This window comes from Phyllostomus hastatus, unplaced genomic scaffold, assembly GCF_019186645.2.
Source record: "Phyllostomus hastatus isolate PE091 unplaced genomic scaffold, TTU_PhHast_1.1 phas_scaffold_78, whole genome shotgun sequence".
Taxonomy (NCBI): Eukaryota; Metazoa; Chordata; class Mammalia; order Chiroptera; family Phyllostomidae; genus Phyllostomus; species Phyllostomus hastatus.
This window is the reverse complement of record NW_025334041.1, coordinates 84,872,578-84,893,658: the sequence shown is the minus strand read 5'-3', so window position 1 is coordinate 84,893,658 and position 21,081 is coordinate 84,872,578. Positions and strand designations below refer to the sequence as shown.

Here is a 21,081-nt window from a genome sequence, read left to right as displayed (position 1 = left end):
ATTGTCCCAACTGCTTCCTGGGGTGGGGCATGTGGTGGTAGTGTACATATATGGTGGTGTATGTTGAGTGGGGTGAGGGGTCTGGGAGGGATACCAGCCTTCAGAACAAGTAGCCTAACTCCTCTGGCTATGACAGGCAGGTGTTGCCAATGTTTAAAGAAATTATTATACACTCCTGACTGTGGCAATAGCTGTGGCCTAGCAGCTGGTGATAGGAATAGGGTTGTGACAAGAAACACAGCAACCTCAGAGGGGGCTCATTGATTTCCAGTCCTTAATCTAAAACAGGACAGGATATACTTAAGCTGCCCCAAAGAGAAAGGAGTCCTGAAAGCGAGTCCCCATTGGAGTGAGGACAAAGTGAATTAAAATCTAATAGTCAAGCTGGCCTGGACCCTCCCTATCCAGAGCCTTCTATTGATTCCTGATTAGCTGCCTTTAGTGAGGTTCCTTTCAAGAAACCTATTTCCCCAATTCCTGCCTCTTGAGTTGTCCTATTTCTTTTTCTCCTTTGCACCATCAAGTATTTGAGCCATCTACACTCCTGTCTCCACTGCCTCATCCCCCAGTCCCTCCTTTTCTTGGTGCAATTTGGCTTCTCCCCATCATGCCACAAGGAACCTATAGCATTTAAATTGTTTTCTCTAGTATTCCCTTGAAGTGCTCTCTAAAATGATTGGGAAGAAAAGGTAAAAGAACTATTAGAAATTATTTTTCAATTTGTTTTTTATCTTAAGTTTTTGTGGTTTCTGATACACTGGTATATATTTAGATTATGCTTATATATGGTATATAAATAAGCATGACTAGTATCCATATAGGTACTTTACAAACATGTAATAAGGTATATGCTAAAGACTTATTACTGAAGGGGTACACTTTAAAAAAAGTTTGTAGACCACTCGTTTTTAGAATAAAGGTCAAGTCCTTTATTATGGCATTCAAAGCTCTTTATAATTTAGCCTCAAATGATTTAGTGGCTTCCTTCACCCTTATGACAACCTCACCCTTCCCTCCCTTTATCACAAACCATGCTCTATGAATTACTATACAGCTTCCAATTGTACCAAAATGTCAAGTTTTAGTTCAAAGTATTTTGCATGTAGATGTTCAAATGTTAAACCCAGCATGTTTTAGGGACTCCTCACAAACTATCTGGCTTGGTGTGTGAGGGGCCAGTCTAATAATTCATTCCTTCCTTACCCTACACAAACATGATTTGTGTGTATTATTCCCAGGAGACAATGAAACCATTTCGGGGCCTTCAGTAGGTCCTTCCTTGTCCTGGCCCCTCAGTCCAACTGTATTATCTCAACCTTATCATTTAGGACACATTGCTTTGTTCCCTACCTTTTATTATCTATCTTCCGTACCCAGAGGTATTGTGGGTAGAAATGGGCTTTTGACTTCTTGCAGCCTAAAGTATATTGAAGTTTACTGTGTTGTTACAAGCTGTTCTGCTTCATATATGTGCTCTCATTTTCTTTTTTTTTTTCACAAGCCCAGGAGATGAGTACTTTTACCACCATCATTTTAAGCTGACACAGAGTGATTTGCCCAATTGAACTCAGGTTGAACTCCAGAATTTGGGCTTTCAGTGACTGCATGCCTAACTCCAGAGCAGAGAAGACCCGACTTTTACCTCCAAGGACTCAGAATCAGGTCTGTACCTCAGAAAAAAAGGAGCAGATGCCCTGGAGAGAGTTAAGTCTCAACATACATTTATTGTGGATAAAATTCTTCTTCCGTTGGAATTTGTGATCTCCTCCAGTGCCTGGGGTGTGAACTACACTTTGTCACCTAATTGTCTATTGTCTCGTACTGTTGTCTATCTTTGCCTAATAATTTTTCTTCTGTCATCAGGTCCAGCCTTGTTCTTACTGGCTGATGTGCACTTGAGGCTATTAGGCCTTCATATCAGGACCATCCCAATCCACTAGTGAAGAGAATCAGTGGCACTCAAATCTAAGAACCTTTGGTAGTGTTAAAGATGCAGCCTTCTAAATAAATTTGGGGTGGGACTCACAAATCCGCATTTTTAACTCCAAGGTCATTCCTAGGCCGTAATAGCCAATGCTGTCTACTACATTCCTGCCTGTGAGGACTACCCTTTAGGTAGGATTATCTCCTGGTATAATAATTTCTCTAAATACTGCACACAGCTGAAGAATTAGAAGCTGGGCCTCTTTTGTTTCTGGATATGCCACTTGGCAGGTGTAATAACATCCTCTGACAGGCTGCTTGCCACAGGTGCATTCTTGACACGTGTGCCCCGCTGGTACCATCCCCCATTCAGTTGGTCCCCCATTCAGGGGTCTTGGCAGTTTAACCACCAAGACCCCTTTAGCCTTACCAACCACCCTGTAGCAGTTGTCCTCTTCCAAGCCCTCAAGCCCACCCACCTACCCTCGCCCCTCCCCCTACTCCCCCAACCGTCTCTCCCGCCCCAGCCCAATCCTTCCCCCTTCTTCTGTGTCCCCTGGGGCTCCTCCCACCTCAGAACATTTTTTTGTTCCAGGCTGAGTTTTCCAAGTGAGATTGGGGGTGGGGATAAAGCTGGTTAGAAGGGAGTACACAGGGCCATTCAGAGGTCCTAATGAGTAGGGATACTTTTTATGTCTGAGAAAACACATTTTCTACCAGAGAAATGGGCAGAGGCCTATCTCTGGAACTTGGGCGGAGGGATGTTACTCTCCCGGAGAGAACCTGTCTCTGCAAACATCCCAAAGGAGGCCCAACCTGCAGTGTTCCTTTGTTGGGATAGAGAGGAAATGGAATCTTACCAATGAGGTGAAAAGGGCTTCAGGGAATACCAAGGATGGGGCCAGCCTTCTCCCTGTAAATGACTAACACTAAAAGGGAAGGGGGGGAAAAAAAAAGCACCAACAAAGTAGTTCCCAGCTTTTTCAAATATGAAGCATTTTTTAACCAATCCATTTTTTAATTTTTAAATTCTTGACATTACAGAACTAAACTGAAATTTATTAACATTCCACTCTTACATTTCTTATCGACAAACAGAAATAAAATTCATGAGCCAAATACCCAAACCAAAACTAAAAACAGGGAAAAGCTTATAAAACTAAATATGGATCCCAGCATTAACAGCTGAACAGAGAATGTGATTTTTAAATTCTTAGCAGATGATAAAGTTGTGTAGAAACTGAACACTTACAAATTATTTAAAACCTGGAATCACTGACCAGAAATTACACATTTGGATCATGGGAAAACAGCAGAAAGGGTTATGAGTGGACCTATACTGTTCTAGCTGCACCCCATGCCCTTCTCAGAGGAAAGCCTGGCATTGATTAGATATTGGGCCAGACTAATACTGGCAGCAGAACCAGTGATAGTAACCTGCCTACCAGAGGAGCCTTCCACTGGATTGGCAATTTTGATCTGGGCCCCGGACATCTGGCGGATCTCATTAATATTGGCGCCTTGGCGCCCGATTATGCAGCCAATTAAGTTATTTGGAATGGTGAGTTCATGGGTGGTTTGAGTAGAAGCATCCAAACTTGCCCAATAGCCTTTCACCTCTGGAGAGCTGGAGTCAATTCCGGCGAATCCGGTCCCGCCGTGCATCATGGCAAAGTGACTCTGTTGTCTCGCCACCTGGTTCAGCTTGGCCAGATCGAGCGGAGAAATGGTGTGTTGTCCTTGAATCGAGTAGGCATCTAGAGGTGGTCCCTCCAGGTCATGGGTGGCATGAGGGTAGCCCGCAGCGTCGCTGCACCGATCTTGGCCGCCCGCGCAGATGACCGGAGAGCTGGCTGGCATAGGCTGGTACGGAATGGTCATGACTCTTCCTTGCGGAGACTGGGAGAGCGTCTCCAGCATGACCAGGCAGATCTGCTTGACACACTCGGTGACAGACTGCGGCACGCCAGCAATGGTGATAGCTCGCTCGGTCGAGTTGGGCAGCATATCGCCCGCCACCTGGACCTGGGCCCCGGTACTCTCGCGGATCTCTTTGATCTTACACCCGCCTTTCCCAATAAGGGAGCCGCACTGGGTGGCCGGCACCACCAGCCTCAGGGTGACCGGGGGCCTGCTGGCCGCCGTGCTGTTGGTCATGGAGCTGTTGATATCTTCTTCCAGCTTGTCGATGATCATAGCGAAGGCCTTAAAGATGGCATTGGTGGGGCCAGTCAGAGTGATGATTCGCTCCGGACAATTCCCCTCCGAGATGTTGATCCGCGCCCCACTCTCCTCGCGGATCCTCTTAACCGACTCCCCTTTCTTCCCAATAATGCTTCCTACTTCCTTTCCGTGCATAAGCAGCCGAATGGTGAGAGTCACATTTAGTCCACTTTCAGTCACACCGGCATCCATGGCGAGCGGCGGGCGGCGTTCGGGGGAGTTGGGCTCGTTACGTGGTCAAGTCTTTGGTGGCTGGCGGGGGGAGGGGAGGTGTAGGCCCAAAACTGCCGGCGCGAGGCGAGCGAGGGCCGCGGAAGCGAGCGGGCACGGGCCGGAGGCCGCGGCGTCGTCGCAGGGGCGGGCGGCGGCGGTGGAGGGGGCGAGCGGGGCCGAGCAGGGCCGGGAGCAGCGGGCGGGCGGGTGGGCGAGGGCGCGGCGGTGGCGACTCCAGCGGCAGCCTCGGCGGTCTGGGCGGGGCGGGAAGCCCGCTTTCAACCCCGCGTACCCTCTGACCCCGGAAGTGCTTGCTGCGCAGGACCCCTTGAAAAAAATGAGGACCCGTGTTTTTTTAGGTCACAAGATTACGCCAAACTCCACAGGGTAGTTTTACAAAAACCTTTTAACAACCTGGCATTGAATATAAAGCTCCGAGGGGCAGATGCTGTGTGTCCGGCAAAGTTTTAAAACGAATATGTACTTCATTAACTCTACTGGTGCTGGCATTTGTTTGGCAATGTTAGTGATGTAAATGGGGGCGACACGTTATTTTACTACCCTGCGAAATGTGCTTAGATGCGGAGGAATACGGCCAGACCGGGCGATAACTGCAGGCAGCAGCTGGGACGCCGCGGATTTAAAACGTGCGCGTGAGGCGAAAAGGGCGCGTGCGCGAGGGCGTGGGGGAATGGGAGGGGCAGCCGCAGTCTTCCGGGGGGGAAGGGAGGCGAGGCGAGGCTGTGGGGCGGGCGGGCGGGCACGTGGGGCTCTTTAGTCTCCGGCGTCTGGGCACTGGGTGCCAGCTGCCACTCGGGCCTGGGGCTGGCGGCTGGAGAGGAGAAAGATTGATCCACTCCACTCCGCCACTGGAGTCGCGGCTTTCCTCGCGGTTTTTACGTAGTGGTAGAAACGTGGCCCTGAAAAGAATGGCGTCCATTTACATAATGCTTTGTTTGCATTTTGCAAGTTTATTTCGGAAAACCCGCAGAAACCCCACCTCCTACCCTAGTGGTGGTTTAGTCATGGCAGCCTCCAGGCATTTAAAACAATAGTGTTCCTCTTGTAGGCCGCATTCACTCAGGGGTTACCGACTAGTGCTTTGGGGAGCTCCTGTGGCACTCCCCGCACGGCTTGCGCTTCGTAAGGCTTTGCGGTCCTGGCCACCCTTGGTGCAGCCGCCGTGTTCCGCACTTTCCGGGGGTGGCCCCTGACGGGGCCGCCATTTTGGAAAGCCTTTTCTGCTGTTGGCGCAACTGTACCTTTTCCTTGCTAAAGGAGAAAGATTGCTCTGGTTGCTGGTGTACTACTTGTTATTTACCCCTTTTCCCCTACCCTTCAGTTAAGCCAGACAGAAAAGGCCTTGTGCGCAACGTGTTTGAGACTCCCTCAGGGAAAACGACCAACATGGCGGTCCCTTTGCCCCCCGCCTTTCTTCACGGGGGTAGCCGCCATGTTTCCTTAACACAAAATGGCGGCACGTGGCCCGTGTCGCCGCCAACGAGAAATTGGGGTGGGCAAGAATGCTCTAGAATGCGTTCTCGTCATTCTGCCATCCCCCGTGCCTGTCGGCCGGGGACCTTCCCCGCGCAGCGAGTCTTCTGAGCACTCCGATAACAATTCCCACAGCGTGGTCCAAAACCTGGGAGAAGGGAGGGAGCGATTTTTAATTCCGTTCTTACTAATTTGAACCGCGAATATGAACTGTAAAATGTAGGCATGATGATGCCGTGTCTCTTGCTCACTTTAAATTTAATGCATAGCGAGGGCCGGTACCAATAGGTAACTTGGACCCTCAATAACAGACATTTAGCAATCACTGCCTTAAGGAGTAAGAGGGGAAATTACTGCTTCCCTAGTCTTCTAGGACTAGAAAAGTTCAAGAAATGACGTATATATTTTTAAAAAGTTTCCATGGAGATACTAGGATGCCGATGATTTTTTTCATGGGCAAGCTGGACAGTGAACCTCAGTTTCCCCACAAGCGGTGTTCACTTTTAGTCTAGAAGAGACAGACATTTATTGTTCATTTACCGGTACCAGATCCTGTACTAGACATTTTACTGCGTACTACCTAATTTATAATGATCCTCTGAGGTAGGTGGTGTTATCTTTCTTTCTCTCTTTTTTTTTTTAACAGACGAGTTCTCTTAGGCCCAGGGAGATGAAGTGATTAATTCAAAGTCACACTGTCAAGAATGGAATCCAGACCTCCTTATTTCCTTATTGGTGAGCAAATATCCACATTTTTCTGTAAATTAGGATTCTATAATTTAACTACTATTTGAATATTTAGGTGAGCTTGTCATTTAAAGGAATCCCTCAGGTAATCTTTTGGTGGGTATTTACCCCCTATTTGTACATGTTTGGGGATTTCCAGAATTTCCTGGTGTGAGTTATACCTGTAATGGGCTCAAATGTTATTTTCTTATTAGGTGTCTAGGTGAGGATAGGGAGGGGGAAGTGATTCAACCCTGCTTAACTGCTCTAGTATCTGTCAGTCCTGCCTCAGCTGTGGCACAATTTGAGTCTACCTGGCTCTGGAGCAAGCAATTTCTGTATATGACTCACTTGCTTCCTTTAGCTACCAAGAGGCATGACTTTGCCTTCCCCACCCCAACCAGGTAAAAATAAGTAATTTCACACTGGCGCCAAGCCTCTATTTCTCTGCAAATATTGACAGAGCATGACAGAGTGTTAGATAAATCATAGTCTGTGGACATTTTAGTTCAGTGTAACAAATAACTTGTGGGCCAAGCAACAGATATGTGCCTAAACAGGGTTCTGCTTATGTGAGTGTTAGATATGGAGAAAAAGGTTTTTGTTTCCTCTGACTTACATTGATACCACATATCAGACTTTTCCGAAGTGCTTTCACATTACTTACATAATTCTGTAAACAACTGTCATAGATAGGTACACAACAGCAGCAATGACAATGACAAAACTAGTGCTTACCATGTGGCAGACACTTTGCAGCTTTGTGTTATGTCAGTGGCTCTCACATTTTTAGAAGCAAACCACTGTAAGAAATAACATACAGTAGCAGATATATGTGCGTATCTGCTATGTATATATATATCTGCTGTGTATATATCTGCTGTGCATATCTGCTATGTATATATACCATGTATATAACAAACAAAATTTTGCAAAATGGTACTTACCATTACTACATGCAGTGCACTCTGGTAATTTTTATTCTCTCCTTTACATTAAAAAGGTAACGTCAAGGCCCTGGCTGGGTAGCTAAATGGGTTAGAGGGTTGGCCCAACACTTCAAGGTTGTATGTTTGATCCCTAGTCAGGGCACATACAAGAATCAACCAATGAATGCATAAATAAGTGGAACAACAAATAGATGTTTCTCTCTCTCTCTCCCTCTCCAAATCAGTAAATAAAAAAAGTTTTAAAAAGGGCACATGAAAACTAAAGTACTGAAAAACCCATTATTAGATTGTGACTGATATGATTAATGTACACATTTAATTCTCATAAAAACTCCTGAGATGGGGTAATGTTATTTCCATTTTAGAGAGGTACAAGAGGTAAAGGATTTTGTCCAAGGTCACATAGCCAGTGAGTGGTAAGCAAGGATTTGAATTTACACTATCTGGGTCTAGTGCCTATATATCTAACCCCTAAAGTGGATATGTTCTCTGCAGAGGGCCTTATTTTGTAGGGAGACAGAATTGATTAGGGTATTAAAAATATTAGCAAATGTTGCCCTGGCTGGTGTGGCTCGGTGGATTAAGCACTGACTGGCCTGTGAACCAGAGGGTTGCTGGTTTGGTTTCTGGTCAGGGCACATGCCTGGGTTGCTGGCCAGGTCCCTAGTGTGGGGGCATGCGAGGAGCAACCACACATAGATGTTTCTCTCCTCTCTCTCCTTCCCCTTTGTCTAAAAATAAGGAAATAAAAAATCTTTAAAAAAGTTAGCAAATGTTAAAAACTTAGGAGACTAAATTACATATAATCAAAAATTATCCTAGCCCTGGCCTGGTAGCTCAGTTGACTCTATAGTGTCATCTGATACACCAAGGTTACAGGTTTGATCCCCCATCAGGGCACATACAAGAATCAACCAATGAATGTATAAATAAGTGGAACAATAAATTATTGTTTCTCTCTCTTTGCCCCATCTCTAAAATCAATTTTTCAAAAATTAAAAAAAAGAATAATCCTGATTGAAAGCATTCTGGTCCTTATAATAAATCTGCCATCTATTTATTATCTCTAAAGAAAATTTTATCCATTAGGTCTTTCTTCACAAGACTGCCTATTTTAAGCCTTTTCTGCCAGAAATATTCCCTTAATTTCTTATCTGAGTACTCCTAGGACTCTACCCACCTCCTCATTGAAGCCTTACCTTTCCTAGCTCTCAATCTTCCTATTCCTCCAGAGTCCTACATCTCCTCCCTAGAGAAGCTCACATTTAGCTGTTGATTAAATTGTAATGTGTCTTGGTGTTGATAGTATGTTGTACAGGCCACAGGTAACTTGGGTGAACCTGAGATCTGGCAAAAAGTACAGTTGGACTTCGGAATTTGTGACTCTGGCCCCTCACTCCAACTCTATACCGCTGATTAGCTTTGAGACTTCCATATCCCAGTTCCTTTATCTCGGCCTCAGTTTCACCATCTGTTAAAAAAAAAAAAGAGAGAGATTAAATGATCTCTAAGACCCCTCTTAATTCTATCCAGTGAGTAATGATATTTGATGATCTCAGTTACTTATCCCTGGAGGGGAGGGTTATGAAAATAATGTATCTTATTTACTTATTGTAAATTCTCCACTTCTTTCTCAGATCTGCACTGTCTTGTGGATAGGTGAGTGAATTCCACACCACCCATTTTATAGATGAAGACAGTGAGATAATGGAGCAACTGACTATAAATAGTCACCGCCCTATCCTTGGAGTCTCACATATGACTCTTCTCCTCCCAACTTGAGTGCCTTCAGGTTGGTTAAGGTGAGTCAGGCTTAGACTTTGGAAATTGAACCACAGGCTTTATGCTCCATTCCGAGGAAGGATTTTTGCTTCCTCTTACCTCACACTGGCTTGTTACAAGAACCTTTCAAAGTGAGTTCACATTATTTATTTAATCATCAAAGACAATATTGCCAGGAAGGTATTCTGCTTGTTTTATGAAAGAGCCATGTTTGGATCAGAGTAGTGAAATGATTTGCTCAAGTTTACACAGCTTATTAGGATCTGAGCTGATCCTCTTGAGTCCTAGTTGTGGATTGTCCTTTCCTGAGCTTCTGGTGCTTGTGACACTGACTTTGACACATGGAATGGTCTTATCTGAAACTCAGAAGCTTTCCATCCAGTCTTTATTGTTCTGTTCCAGAACATTAATCCACATATGTTAGGGTTCTAACTCTTTTGGTTTAAGAGCATCTCTTTTTTTTTATTTTCTTTCACATTTATGGGTTTGGTAAGTGGTGGGCATGATTCCTCAGTAAAACTCTTGGGTTCCCAGTGGGCAGGGATCACATTTTTTTTCCTAAATTACCTGGCCCAGCAAATACACTATAGCTTTTTAAATTTGCCCTACTAACGTAGCAGCATTTTTTTTTCCAAAAACATGGTTTCGTTTCCTCTTCTCCCTTCATATTAGCTTTACATTTCTCTTTTATTTAAAATTATACTAAATTAGGAGCACTCTTCTCGTATTACTTTTGGAGTGCAGCCTAAAAACGTGGATAGTAACAATTTGACTTTAATTGCTGGTGACCCTGCATTGCTGTTATGGGGTCACTACTTGTATCATTAGAAACAGAAGAAATATGTTGGTGTGCCTTACGGAAGTGATGAGGAGATACAGCAACATCCTTGGCCTAAGTTCTCCCAGTTGGGCAAAGCAGTGCCATGGATTCCCCAGGGTCACTCTGAAATGAGGCATGGAGAAGGGGTTGTGGAGAAAAGTTAAAGAGAAAATGAGAACATTCAGAGTGAAAGTGCAAAGTATTGAAAGTGAGGAAGAAAAAAAGGTAAGAAAAAGAAAGAGAAAATAATAGGGCAGAAAAGAGGAGAATACAGGATTAGTGGAAGGGAGGTGAAGAGAATAACTCAGAGGTCCATTATCCCATCCTGTGGTGTGGGGTGCACAGGCTGCTGTCTTGCACCAGGAAGAGCAGTTGGTATGGTAACTCCTCCTTGAGCTGATTTTGAGCAGAACATTTTTTTTTCTAAACCTCTATTTTCAGTATTAGAAAGGAGAATTTTTTTTTATTTTTGCTATCAGCTGGGGATGTGATTAGATGCCAGTAATTTTAATATCAATACCAGTTCAATTGGTTTGTTAAGGAAAATGTGCTACAAAAATCACATAAGGTATTCTAAGTTAAATTTCATCTCATTCATTCATTCATTAAACACTTATTGATTGCTTGCTATATTCCAGACACTAAGGATATTCAAATGAATAAGATCCTGTCCTTGCCTTCAAGATGTGTATGGTCTGCAGAGGGAGACAGACTCATAAGTAGATTTACAATACACTGCATTAAAGTACAATATTAAGATATGAGTAAGCAAGGGGTGCTGTGGGCTCAGAGGAGGAACCTTGGTTCAGTCTTGGAGGGGATTCAGTGAGTCTAGGCTGCCTAGAGCAGTTGACATTCAGGCTAAATCCCAAGTTGGCAAATTGCAAGGTGGAGGGCAGGGAAGGGTATTACAGGCAGAGGGAACACAGTTCATTCAGAAGTTACATTCATTTAAGGGAGGTATGAACGATGTTTGCATGATCTAGTTTTTGGTGATTATTTTTCTACTGCTTCAGAAATGTAAACTATCGAGACTTGACTTTTTTGCTAGAGCACAAAGTTAAAGTTCTTATTTTGTCGCAGTGATTCTCTTTTAAGATAAAGACACCAGAAATTGCACTTTCTGTCTTGGAGAGTGTAAGGACAAAAATGTAAATCACAGCTTTTGAATCAGCAAATGATCATTAACCTTTTGTGCAGTAAAAGAAAAAAAGTGTATGCATAGCATACCCCTCTCTCATTCAGCTTTTGGATTTGATTGTGTTCTGCTTTGTTTTTAAAGGGGTGTGTGTGTGTGGAAATTTAGGGTCTTTTGCTAGGCTGTTTGAGTTAGGGAGGAGGAAAAACAGTTGAAGAGTAATTGCTACTTTATGGCAGAACAAAACAAATACATTTAAATAGCTCATTTCTCTTGATTCCACTTCCTGAGCACAAGCAAGATAGTTGGGGATGTTGTTTCAGAAAGACAATTGAACCAAAGTGTTAACTAAACATTATTCACTGTGTAAAATCTGTTGTGTCTAGATTTAAGAGCATTGATTTTTGTTTTTCGTTTTTCAGAGACATAGGTATAGCTTCATTAAACAACACTGGGATTTTACCTGGATTAAAAGATAAAAAGCGGTATGTGTGGAGTAGGGAAGAAAGTGCTTAGAAAATAGCACATAGATTCAGTAGTCATTTCTCAGTTGTCTTCTTTCTTGACCTGTGAGTAGCATTTGACACTCCTTTGCACTTAGTTTCACTTGGCTTCCAGGATACCACTTCCTTGGTTCTACTCCTACCTCATTGGTCCCTCCTTCTCAACCCCTCTCCCCTTTTTTGGCTGATTCTACTTCTTTCCTCATCCTCCAATGATGGGGTACTCAGATCAGTCCTGGGAGCCTTTCTTTGTCTACACTTATTTCCTAGGTACTCTATTTCAAGACTTTAAATATCACATACACCCTGACAGTTCTCAAGTCTATATTACTAGTGTGAGTGTCTTCCCTGAACTCAAGACTCTTACATACCACTGTTTACTGGATACCTCCTCTTGGGTATCTAATAGCTTCTTGAAGTTAACATATTCAAAATATTAACTCTGGAACTTCTCTCAAACCGCATGTCTCTGGCAGTTCCACCCATCTCTGTTTCTATTGTATTGAGTATATGGAAGACTCTCTCCTGTCTCTTTCTTTCTCATCTAATATACCAGCAGGTCCTGTCAACTGTATCTTAAAATAATATATCCAGGAACTGAACACATCTCACCACTTTCTCTATTACTATTGGAATATTTTCTAAATGGTTTTCCTCCTTTGCTGTTGGTCCCCTCAGATTGAAAACTAAAGTCCTTATAGTGGTCTGCAAGGCCACATAGCATCTTTAGCACTACCCCCTCCCATGTGCTCTGTCTTTATCTTCTACTACTTTGCCCTTGTGCACTAGCCACACTGGTCTTATAGTTGCTCCAATATGTCAGACACCTTTGGAACTTTGTAGTTTTCTCTGCCTGGAGCACTTGTTCCAGATGTTAGGCTGTCCTCCTTCCTTGCCTCCTTCAGGATTCTGCTTAACTGTCACCTAATCTGTGAGGCATTCCTTGACCATCCTATTTAAAAGTAAAAGCCCTCTTCTGCTCTCTGTTTTCCCTGTCCCCCTTCTGTGCTTTATTTTTCTCTGCAGAATTTATTGCTATCTGACATACTATTTATTCTGAAATTTATAGAATGCTGCCTACTATGTGCAAGGCACTGTTCTAGAGACTTTCTCTACTGTAGCTTATTTATTCTCATCTACAACTAAAATATAAATTCTGTGATGCCTATGATTTTGTTTTGCTCATTGCTATCTCTCTCCTAGAAAACAATGCCTAGCCCTAGGAGTTGAATGAATATTCAAATTTTAAACAAAAACGTATTGAATATATAGAGGGTTGTGCACCAGATAATGAGGGAAAATATCTGTATGAATAAGACATTGTTCCTACCCTCAAGTTTCCTAGGCTAAAAAATTATTTTGACCTAAACAGTGCTGTGATCTTTAGCAGGATAAAGTAATACATCATGTTGGAATTGGGGATGTAAGGACCTTTCGCTTTGTGGGATGACACCCAGCCAACTGAACCATACACCATTTGGAGCCAATTTTACTTCTTGTGAGGATTAAATGACTAAATAATAGTTTTGAAATAGGAGAATGAAAAGGGAAGGAGTTAGAGGACCAATAATTTCTTTTTTTTTTAAGCAAATACTATGTGTATCTGCTTTATTTTCTTTTTTCTTTTTTTTTTAAATCTTTTTTTTTTTTTTAAGATTTCATCCATTTTATTTTTTAGAGAGGGAAGGGAGGGAGAGAGAGAGAGAAACATCAATGTGCGGTTGCTGGGGGTCATGGCCTGCAACCCAGGCATGTGCCCTGACTGGGAATCGAACCTGCAACACTTTGATTTGCAGCCCGTGCTCAATCCACTGAGCTACACCAGCCAGGCCAATTTTTTCAAAAAATAATTTTATATATATATTTAAAGATCTTATTGAATTATTTTTTTAGAGAAGAGTGGGAGAGAAACATCAGTGTGAGAGATATATCAATCAGTTGCCTCTTATACATCCCCAACTGGGGACCTGGCCTGCAACCCAGGCATGTGCCCTGACTGGAAATTGAATCGGCGACCTTTTGGTTCGCAGGCTGGCACTCAATCCACTGAGTCACACCAGCCAGGGTGAAAAGTTAATTTTAATAAGCATGTTTCTTTTCTAATGAGAGCAATGAAGCTTTGAAAACAAAGACTAATGTATTGCTTTCCATAGAGTAGCAAGTCTATAGAAAATATTTCCTTGTCTCTCCACCCAGATACTTATCCCTGTATTGCATGAGGGAAATGAAATGCTAGAACCCCACCCCAGGCTGTCCAGTGAGCTGGTATCTAGGTAGGAAAACAACCATTTCCTTTTAGATGAAATTGAAACTCAGGAGGTAGTAGTATTTGAGAGAGGCTCAAAGGGATCTGTGATGATAACAATAATAGTAATGGCTAACCTTAATAGATTAGGCACTGTGCTAAGCATGTTTTGTGGGTCTTATTTTAACAATATAACAACCATATGAGGCTGGTACTGTGAGAAGTAGAACAGTATTTGGAGTAAGGAACATAGACTCTGAGGTCAGACCTGCAGGGATACCTCAGCTTTGCCAGTAACTAGCCACGTGGCCTTGATTAAGGAAATAGCCTCATTTTTGTCATCTGTATCTGTAAAATGAGGGTAATAATAGTACCTGCTTCATAAAGTAGTTATAATGATTAAATGATGTAAGTCATGTAAAGTGCTTAACAGTGCTTGGCACATGGAAAGTGCTCACCAAATGTCAGCTGTTATCATAATTAAAATAGTTATTATTAACAGATGGAGAAACAAAGACATAGAGAGAGGTAAGGTTATTTGCCTAAGTGATACAGCAAATAAATGATGGAATTTACTCCCAGACAGTTAGACTCCAGAACTCTTGTTCTTAACCATTACATTACATCACCCTCATGGGTTGAGAAGAGTCTGGATAAAAACTGTGTTTTGTTCAACTTCAGATAGCATAGATGTAAAAGTCAGGCTTTGGTTTGGGCCTACCTAATCTGCATTTGTGGTCCTAAGCATCTTATCACCATAGCATGTGCTTGGTTATTCTTTGAGTTGACCTTCCCTAGATCCAAAGGAATGAGTGATGGGTTAATGATGTTCTTCTCCATAACTAACCCATTGGGTATTCCTTGGCTGGGGCCAGGAAATGGAGCTAATAAACACCTATGTCCTTCCCAGTGCTCTTTGGATCAGCAATAGAAGCTTGTCTGGTCTCTTTTATTAGTATGATTGTTTTTCTTTTTAATACAACTAACTGGTATGATGAGAAGCAGAGCAATGTATGCATTGAATACTTTCTATGTGCCATGCATTTTACGTGGATTATCTCATCCTATCTGTAAAATAATGCTATAAAATAGTTGCTCTTATTCCTATTTTATAGAAGCAAAGAGAAGTTAGGAAACCTGCTTAAAGTCACAAAGCAAGTGGTACAGTTACCATCTGAATAAGCAATCTGGTTCCAGAGTCCATGCTCTTAACCTCTTCTCTCTACTGTTGCTATTCCTCTCTTACCTGTGTAAAGTACATAGTATGGGCCTGGTGGCTTAGTAAGGACAATTCTATTCTTCCCATTGGAAAAATGGGAAGATTTTGACTGTTGGGACTGTGATCTGATCTTGACCCTGTCACCAGCTTGCCTGGTACAGGACTTCACTTTCCTCAGCATATTGTCCTCACTCATTAAATAAATGTGTTGCTCTAGCTGGTCTCTGAGATCCCTTCTCACTCTGATTTTCTGTGATTGATCATGTGAAGTGAGGAGAGTAACATCAGCTCAGCTTCTTGCTATTTTTTTTTTTCAGCTCTTTGATTTTGAAGCAGTGGTATTTGTGAGTTTTAGGGAGTCTGCTTTGTGCAGGGAAGATGCCAGATTTCAGGGCAGAGAGTGAGGGCCTTCCTGAAGAAGGTAGGTCTGGTCTCTTTTTTGAGGTTGGTTGCCGGGGGAACCTAGCCTCTGGCCAGCAACAGTCAGGAATGCTTTGGTTGAGGGTTGGGTACAGATAACTAAAACAAGCAGCACATTTAGGTTTCACTTTCCAAACTGCCCCCCACCCCCTAGCTCACTTTTCTTTTGAGGCTGCTAGTTTTATACACTTTCTGTATGATAGGTACTATTTTAAGTACTTTCAAAGTATATTATTTAATCTTCATAGTAATAGTATGAGATAGGTACTGTTCTACATTTACAGATAAAGAAAGTGAAGTAAGCAGTTAAATACTTTGTCTATATATTACTCAATTGGAAAGTGGTATCAAATCTATTAAGTTATAATGCCTGTTTGGAGCTTTTTAAAATAAAAAAGCAGAAGGATGGCTTTTTAGTTATTTATTAGTGGATTTTTGTTTTGTTTTGTTTTGTTTAGAATCATAGACACTTGGAGTTGGAAAGAGCCTTTACAATAATAGTGTCAAGCTCCTTGTCTTCAGACTATCATCCAGTTAGTTACAGGAATGCTTTTTGTCATCCCCTTGACAGATGATCATCCAGTTCCTTTTGAATACTTCCACCACTGGGGAGCTCATCGCTTCTTGAGGAATCCTATTATATGGTTGAACAGCTCTCACTGGCAGGAAATTATTTCTTATTTTGAATTGTAATCTAATGAGATGACTTAACAGTTTTAGGCCTGTCCCCTGGAACCACGCAGGAGAAATATACCATATTTTGCTGTGTATATTTTGCACACTTTTTTGCCCAAATTTTTGAGGGAAAAATAAAGACATGCATTACACATGCCTAGTACTAATTCCATATCTATATAAATGTTAATTCTTCTATTTATGCTTATGCGTTAAAAGTGTAATTCTAGAAAGCAATAATGATATCCGTATGCAAAATGATACCTGGGAATACGATAATCAGTTTTGTTTCTAAATATAAATAAATAACAAAATGAATTAAAAGGTTAAAATGAAAGATTTTTTTCCTGAAAGTTTGGGCCAAAAATGTGGATGAACATTATACATGGCAAAATATGGGTAATCCATCTTCCACACACCAATTTTGTGAATGTTGGAAGACAGTCTTTCTATTTATAAGGCATATTTGAAGTTTTGTTGTAGCATCTAAACTTGTATTCAATTCAGATTGGTCTTCACAAAAGTAATCTCTATCTCTTACTACTTTGCAAGTACAGCCTTGCAACAAATAAATGCTTTACTTCTTGTGAGTAGTTAGGCACAAAGTGTGGGCCCTTCCCATGTTTTTGGAGAATGAACGGATAGTAAGCTGAACCTGTACAACTGTATATGAGTCTGGAGGTAGTCTCCTACTCTTGTAATCTCTAGGACATTAGGTTGCTGCCCTGTACACAGAGCCCTCAAAATGGCTGGAAGTTTATCTGGGCACTTGAGGAAATTGCATTTCCTTCATCAGACCACTAGGTGATGAACGACTCACAAACCCAGACTGCCAAGCAGGTTGTGTATAGGACAATTTTTGTTTGTGTTTGGAAAGGCTATCAAAAGTCATCTGGTACAACTTCATTAAAAGGTTTTTTTGGGGGAAGAGGGAAACACATGTATACTTTGTCTTTCCCAGCTTTTTTCCTCCTTTTTTAAAATTTACTGATTTTAGAGAGAGGAAGGGGAAGAAAGAGAAAGAAACATCAAGTTGTTATTCCACTTATTTATGCATTCATTGGTTGTTTCTTATATGTATCCTGATTGGAGATTGAACCCGCAACTTTGGCATATTGGGATGACACTCTCACCAAATGAGTTACCTGGCCCGGGCTGTCTTTCCTGGCTTACTTCCAATCTTAAATATTTATTCGACTAGGACACTTCTTTGAGTGATTTTCTTAGAAAATGGGCATGGATGATACTTTCAAGTTCCTTATATATCCAATTATTTTTTTCTTTAACTTTCACGCATGTAAATGATACCTTGTTTGGATTTAGGTTTCTTGAATAGTAGTCCTAGTTTCTACAAAGTCTGTGTGCAGCTTTCTACTATCTTCATTTTCTGGTGATATAGATGAAAAGTCCTTTGTCAACTGGATAATTTTTTTCTTTGAAATAATAACCTGTTCTCTCTTTCTGGAAGCTTATAAATTTTTTCATGCTTAGATTTTCATCATGATATGTTTAGGTGTGTGTCTTTTTCAAATAACTCTGCTTGCCATGTGATGAATCTTTTAGACTTCAAAACTTCAGGGAAGTTTTATTGCTTTCCTTACATCTGTTTCCAACCTCCTTACTTTATGGATAAGGAAACTGAGCCCAAGGTCACTCAGCTAGTTGGAAGTGAACGTCAAGACCTGACCAGTGTGGCTCAGTTGATTGGGCATTATTCTGCAAAGTGAAAGGGTTCTGGTTCAGTTCCCAGTTAGGGCATGTGCCTAGGTTGCGGGTTCTGTCCCTGGTCGGGGAGTGTGTGAGAGGCAACCAATCAATGTTTTTCTCCCTTTCTTTCTCCCTCCCTCCCCCTCTCGCTAAAAAAATAAATAAATAGATAAAATTTTAAAAAAATAAAAATGAACCTCAGGCAAATACCTTGACCCCTTTGATGAGCTATAGACTTTCAATACAATGAAAGCAATGTATTAAATATTGCTCTAATGAGAGGACTATCATGAACAACTTGGAAATATTTTAGTGAGACAGGAGTTTTGCCAAGGGTTTGTGTGGAGATGAAGAAGAAGTGATTAAATTCATTATGATCAAAATGTGGCCTATTTGAAAGAAAAACTGAAAAATTCACCAGTCCCCTGGTATCCCAGCTATTAGAGCTACCTCAAAGCTCCTAAAACTTTAATAAAGCCAGGAAGTTGATTGAACACTTGGAGAATTAGATATTTAATTATCAGAAGTTGGATAAGAATGGTCATGCCCTGTTGTAAATATTGGAAAACATAAAAATGGCATCTGAAGGCTTGGAGACAGACATCATAAACTATGTCTTATCAGTGGTCTGGTTTCTGTTTTGAGTTCCAGCCTAGGAGTCTGTTCTGTTGGGAATCACTCATTCCTGGCTCTGTTGATCTCTGGATTTCCCCAGCCCTTCAGTCCTTTTCAGTTTTGAAATGAAACCTACCCCACAGGGTGTGGTCAGGTACCTGGGAGGACTTTGACAGCTCACACCAGGTTGTTTTCTTTCTGGAGCCGTCTGGTATGCGACTGCGTGTGATATAAGGCTCAGCAGGTTGTGATACAGACTAATTGATGGTGAATCAGCCTTGCGTAAGGACTAGGCAGTATTATTTCTTTGCACAGCAAAGAAAACCTGTAGACCAAATATATTGTCTTTCATCCTCCAATTTGAAAGTTAAGAGCACACTCTCTAGAGATCTGCCATGATATTTTCCTGTCTTTGGTTTACTAAAGAAGGAAAGGCTTTTTTCAGTATCTTTTCTTGTAGAGACTCTTTTCTTATCTGGAAGGAGCCAAAATCCTGGTGCTTTCTGCTGCCTCAGCTTGTCAACTTTTAAATTGTTCCTCCTGGAATTGCTGTTCTGATATGAGGAGACTCTTCTGCATGCCCCTAGACAAATACTCATATATACCCTGTTGCTGACCCATTTACAGAATACAGCTTCTCTTCTTCTCTTTGCTATAAACCTGGTTTCCATCATATTATAACACTTCACTGGGAATTTTTATAAGAGCATTTGGCTCTTCCTTCAACTTACCCCATACCATTTCCCCTTAATTTTGCCTGACTGTCCCTTGGCCCCATTCTCCAGCATTGCAGAGCTGCTTCCAAACCTTCAATACCTTTTTTCCTTGAAACTTGTGATGGCCAGCAAGGCTGCCTGATCTCTGTCCTTGATGAGCATCTATACTCATTCTCTCATGTTTGTTTAGGATTTTGATGTCTGACCTCCCTTCCTGGGGCTCTGGCTAAGCCTGGGAATTGGTGGCCAGTCTTAGCCTGAGGCCAAGGATATAGGATAGAACATAGAATTATGGGAGTTGGAGTTAATTTTACAGATATGGGCAAATAGAAAACCAGAAGGTTAGAATATCAAGGTCAGTATCAGGATGGGGATGGAAGGAACAGAGAAAACTTAGTATCTGAAGGAAAGGATATCCTTTGCAGGCTCCTTGTTCTCACTTTTAAAAGAAATTTATAGTTATTATTTTTTTAGAATAGTTTGGTTCACAGCAAGGTTGAAATCAATACATTGTGGATATTTTGAATACTCCTGCTCCCACATTTTAATTATTTTTGCATTCCCCAAAGATAACCTGTTCGTGGTTTGCAATGTACCTTCCAGACTTTTTTCTGTATGTTTGCATACATATGTATGAGCCCAGAAAAATTTAAAGTATTATTTTTATTTTTTTATTTATTTACACAAATGGGGTTACATTTTATGTGGTGTTCTGGTATTTCTTTCTTCGATTCAGTAGTATGCTTTTGACAGTATTCCATGTTGGTACACAAAGGTACTTATTCTTGTTGGCTACTGTATAATGTTTCATAGAATATGTATACTGTATTTCATTTAGCATTTTTCTTATCATGGGACATTAAGTTGTGTCTAGTTTTTTGTTGTTATGAATGATGCTTATATTTTAAATGTCAGCATTCTGTTCCTAGGACTTTTTTCCCTTTTCTTCATATTCTCTCTAGGTGATCTCATCCTCTGATGGCTTCGGTTAATGTCTCTACATGGATGATACCTAAATCTCTTTCCAGACCAGAGTATCCAACTGCTCATATGGACAACTTCACTAGATTTTTTTGCAGACATGGCAAAATGCAGCCTCTTGCCCTTCCCCACTTGTTCCTCATCCAGTGTCCTATCATGTGGTAAATAGCACCATTGACCCACACAGTTGTTAGGCCCCAAAGCCTAGTAGTAATTGTAAGTCCTCCCTTCCCTTCCCACAGCCATCAATCAGCTTATCACTAGGACTTGTTCCCCCGTACTCCCAATATTTCTTAAATCCTTTCTGGAATGCTTGCTTTCCTCCTTCATTGCCACTATGTACCTTAGTTGCCTAATTTATCAAATAGAGTATTTGTGAGTTTTACATGAATTAATATATATCAAATGCTTAAGGATGGATTGGCTCCTGCTTTTCCTTCCTTCCCTCTCCCTCCCCTTTTTCTTCCTCCACTCCTCCTCCTCCTTATTGCCTTAGTTGGTTGTTGTCTTCGTAGTTGTCGTTGTGTTGTTATTCTTCTCATTCTCTCCTCTATAGTCTCTGTCTTCAGTCTTGATTTTTATCTTCTCCCTCTTTCATTCTCCATGTTGCAGCCAGAATGGTCTTTATAAAATGTAAGAATGATTGTGATCTAATCTCCCTGTTTAGAAATCCTTCAGTGATCTTTTTGTATATACTATACCCCCACCTAGAATGCTTTTCCCCTTGATCT

The 21,081-nt window shown here is 41.6% G+C and overlaps 2 protein-coding genes across 16 annotated transcripts in view; one reads left to right on the top strand and one right to left on the bottom strand.

Annotated features, from left to right (window-relative positions):
* Window positions 1–2,920: 2,920 nt before the first annotated feature.
* On the bottom strand, window positions 2,921–4,548 carry PCBP1 (poly(rC) binding protein 1). Its single transcript, XM_045827617.1, has one exon. The coding sequence runs from the start codon at window positions 4,336–4,338 to the stop codon at window positions 3,268–3,270; it is 1,071 nt and encodes a 356-aa protein (XP_045683573.1). The 5' UTR covers window positions 4,339–4,548; the 3' UTR covers window positions 2,921–3,267.
* Window positions 4,549–5,146: 598 nt separating this feature from the next.
* Window positions 5,147–21,081, top strand: part of ASPRV1 (aspartic peptidase retroviral like 1) — a 112,044-nt gene continuing 96,109 nt past the window's right edge. For 4 of the 15 annotated variants that reach the window (XR_006784348.1, XR_006784349.1, XM_045827003.1 and 1 more), the window contains exons 1-2: window positions 5,147–6,588; window positions 9,167–9,331. The gene's annotated coding sequence lies outside the window, so the exon portion shown is untranslated. The remainder of the gene's footprint in view (window positions 6,589–9,166; window positions 9,332–21,081) is intronic. The other 11 variants (XM_045827012.1, XM_045827013.1, XM_045827007.1 and 8 more) reach the window with 9 other exon arrangements.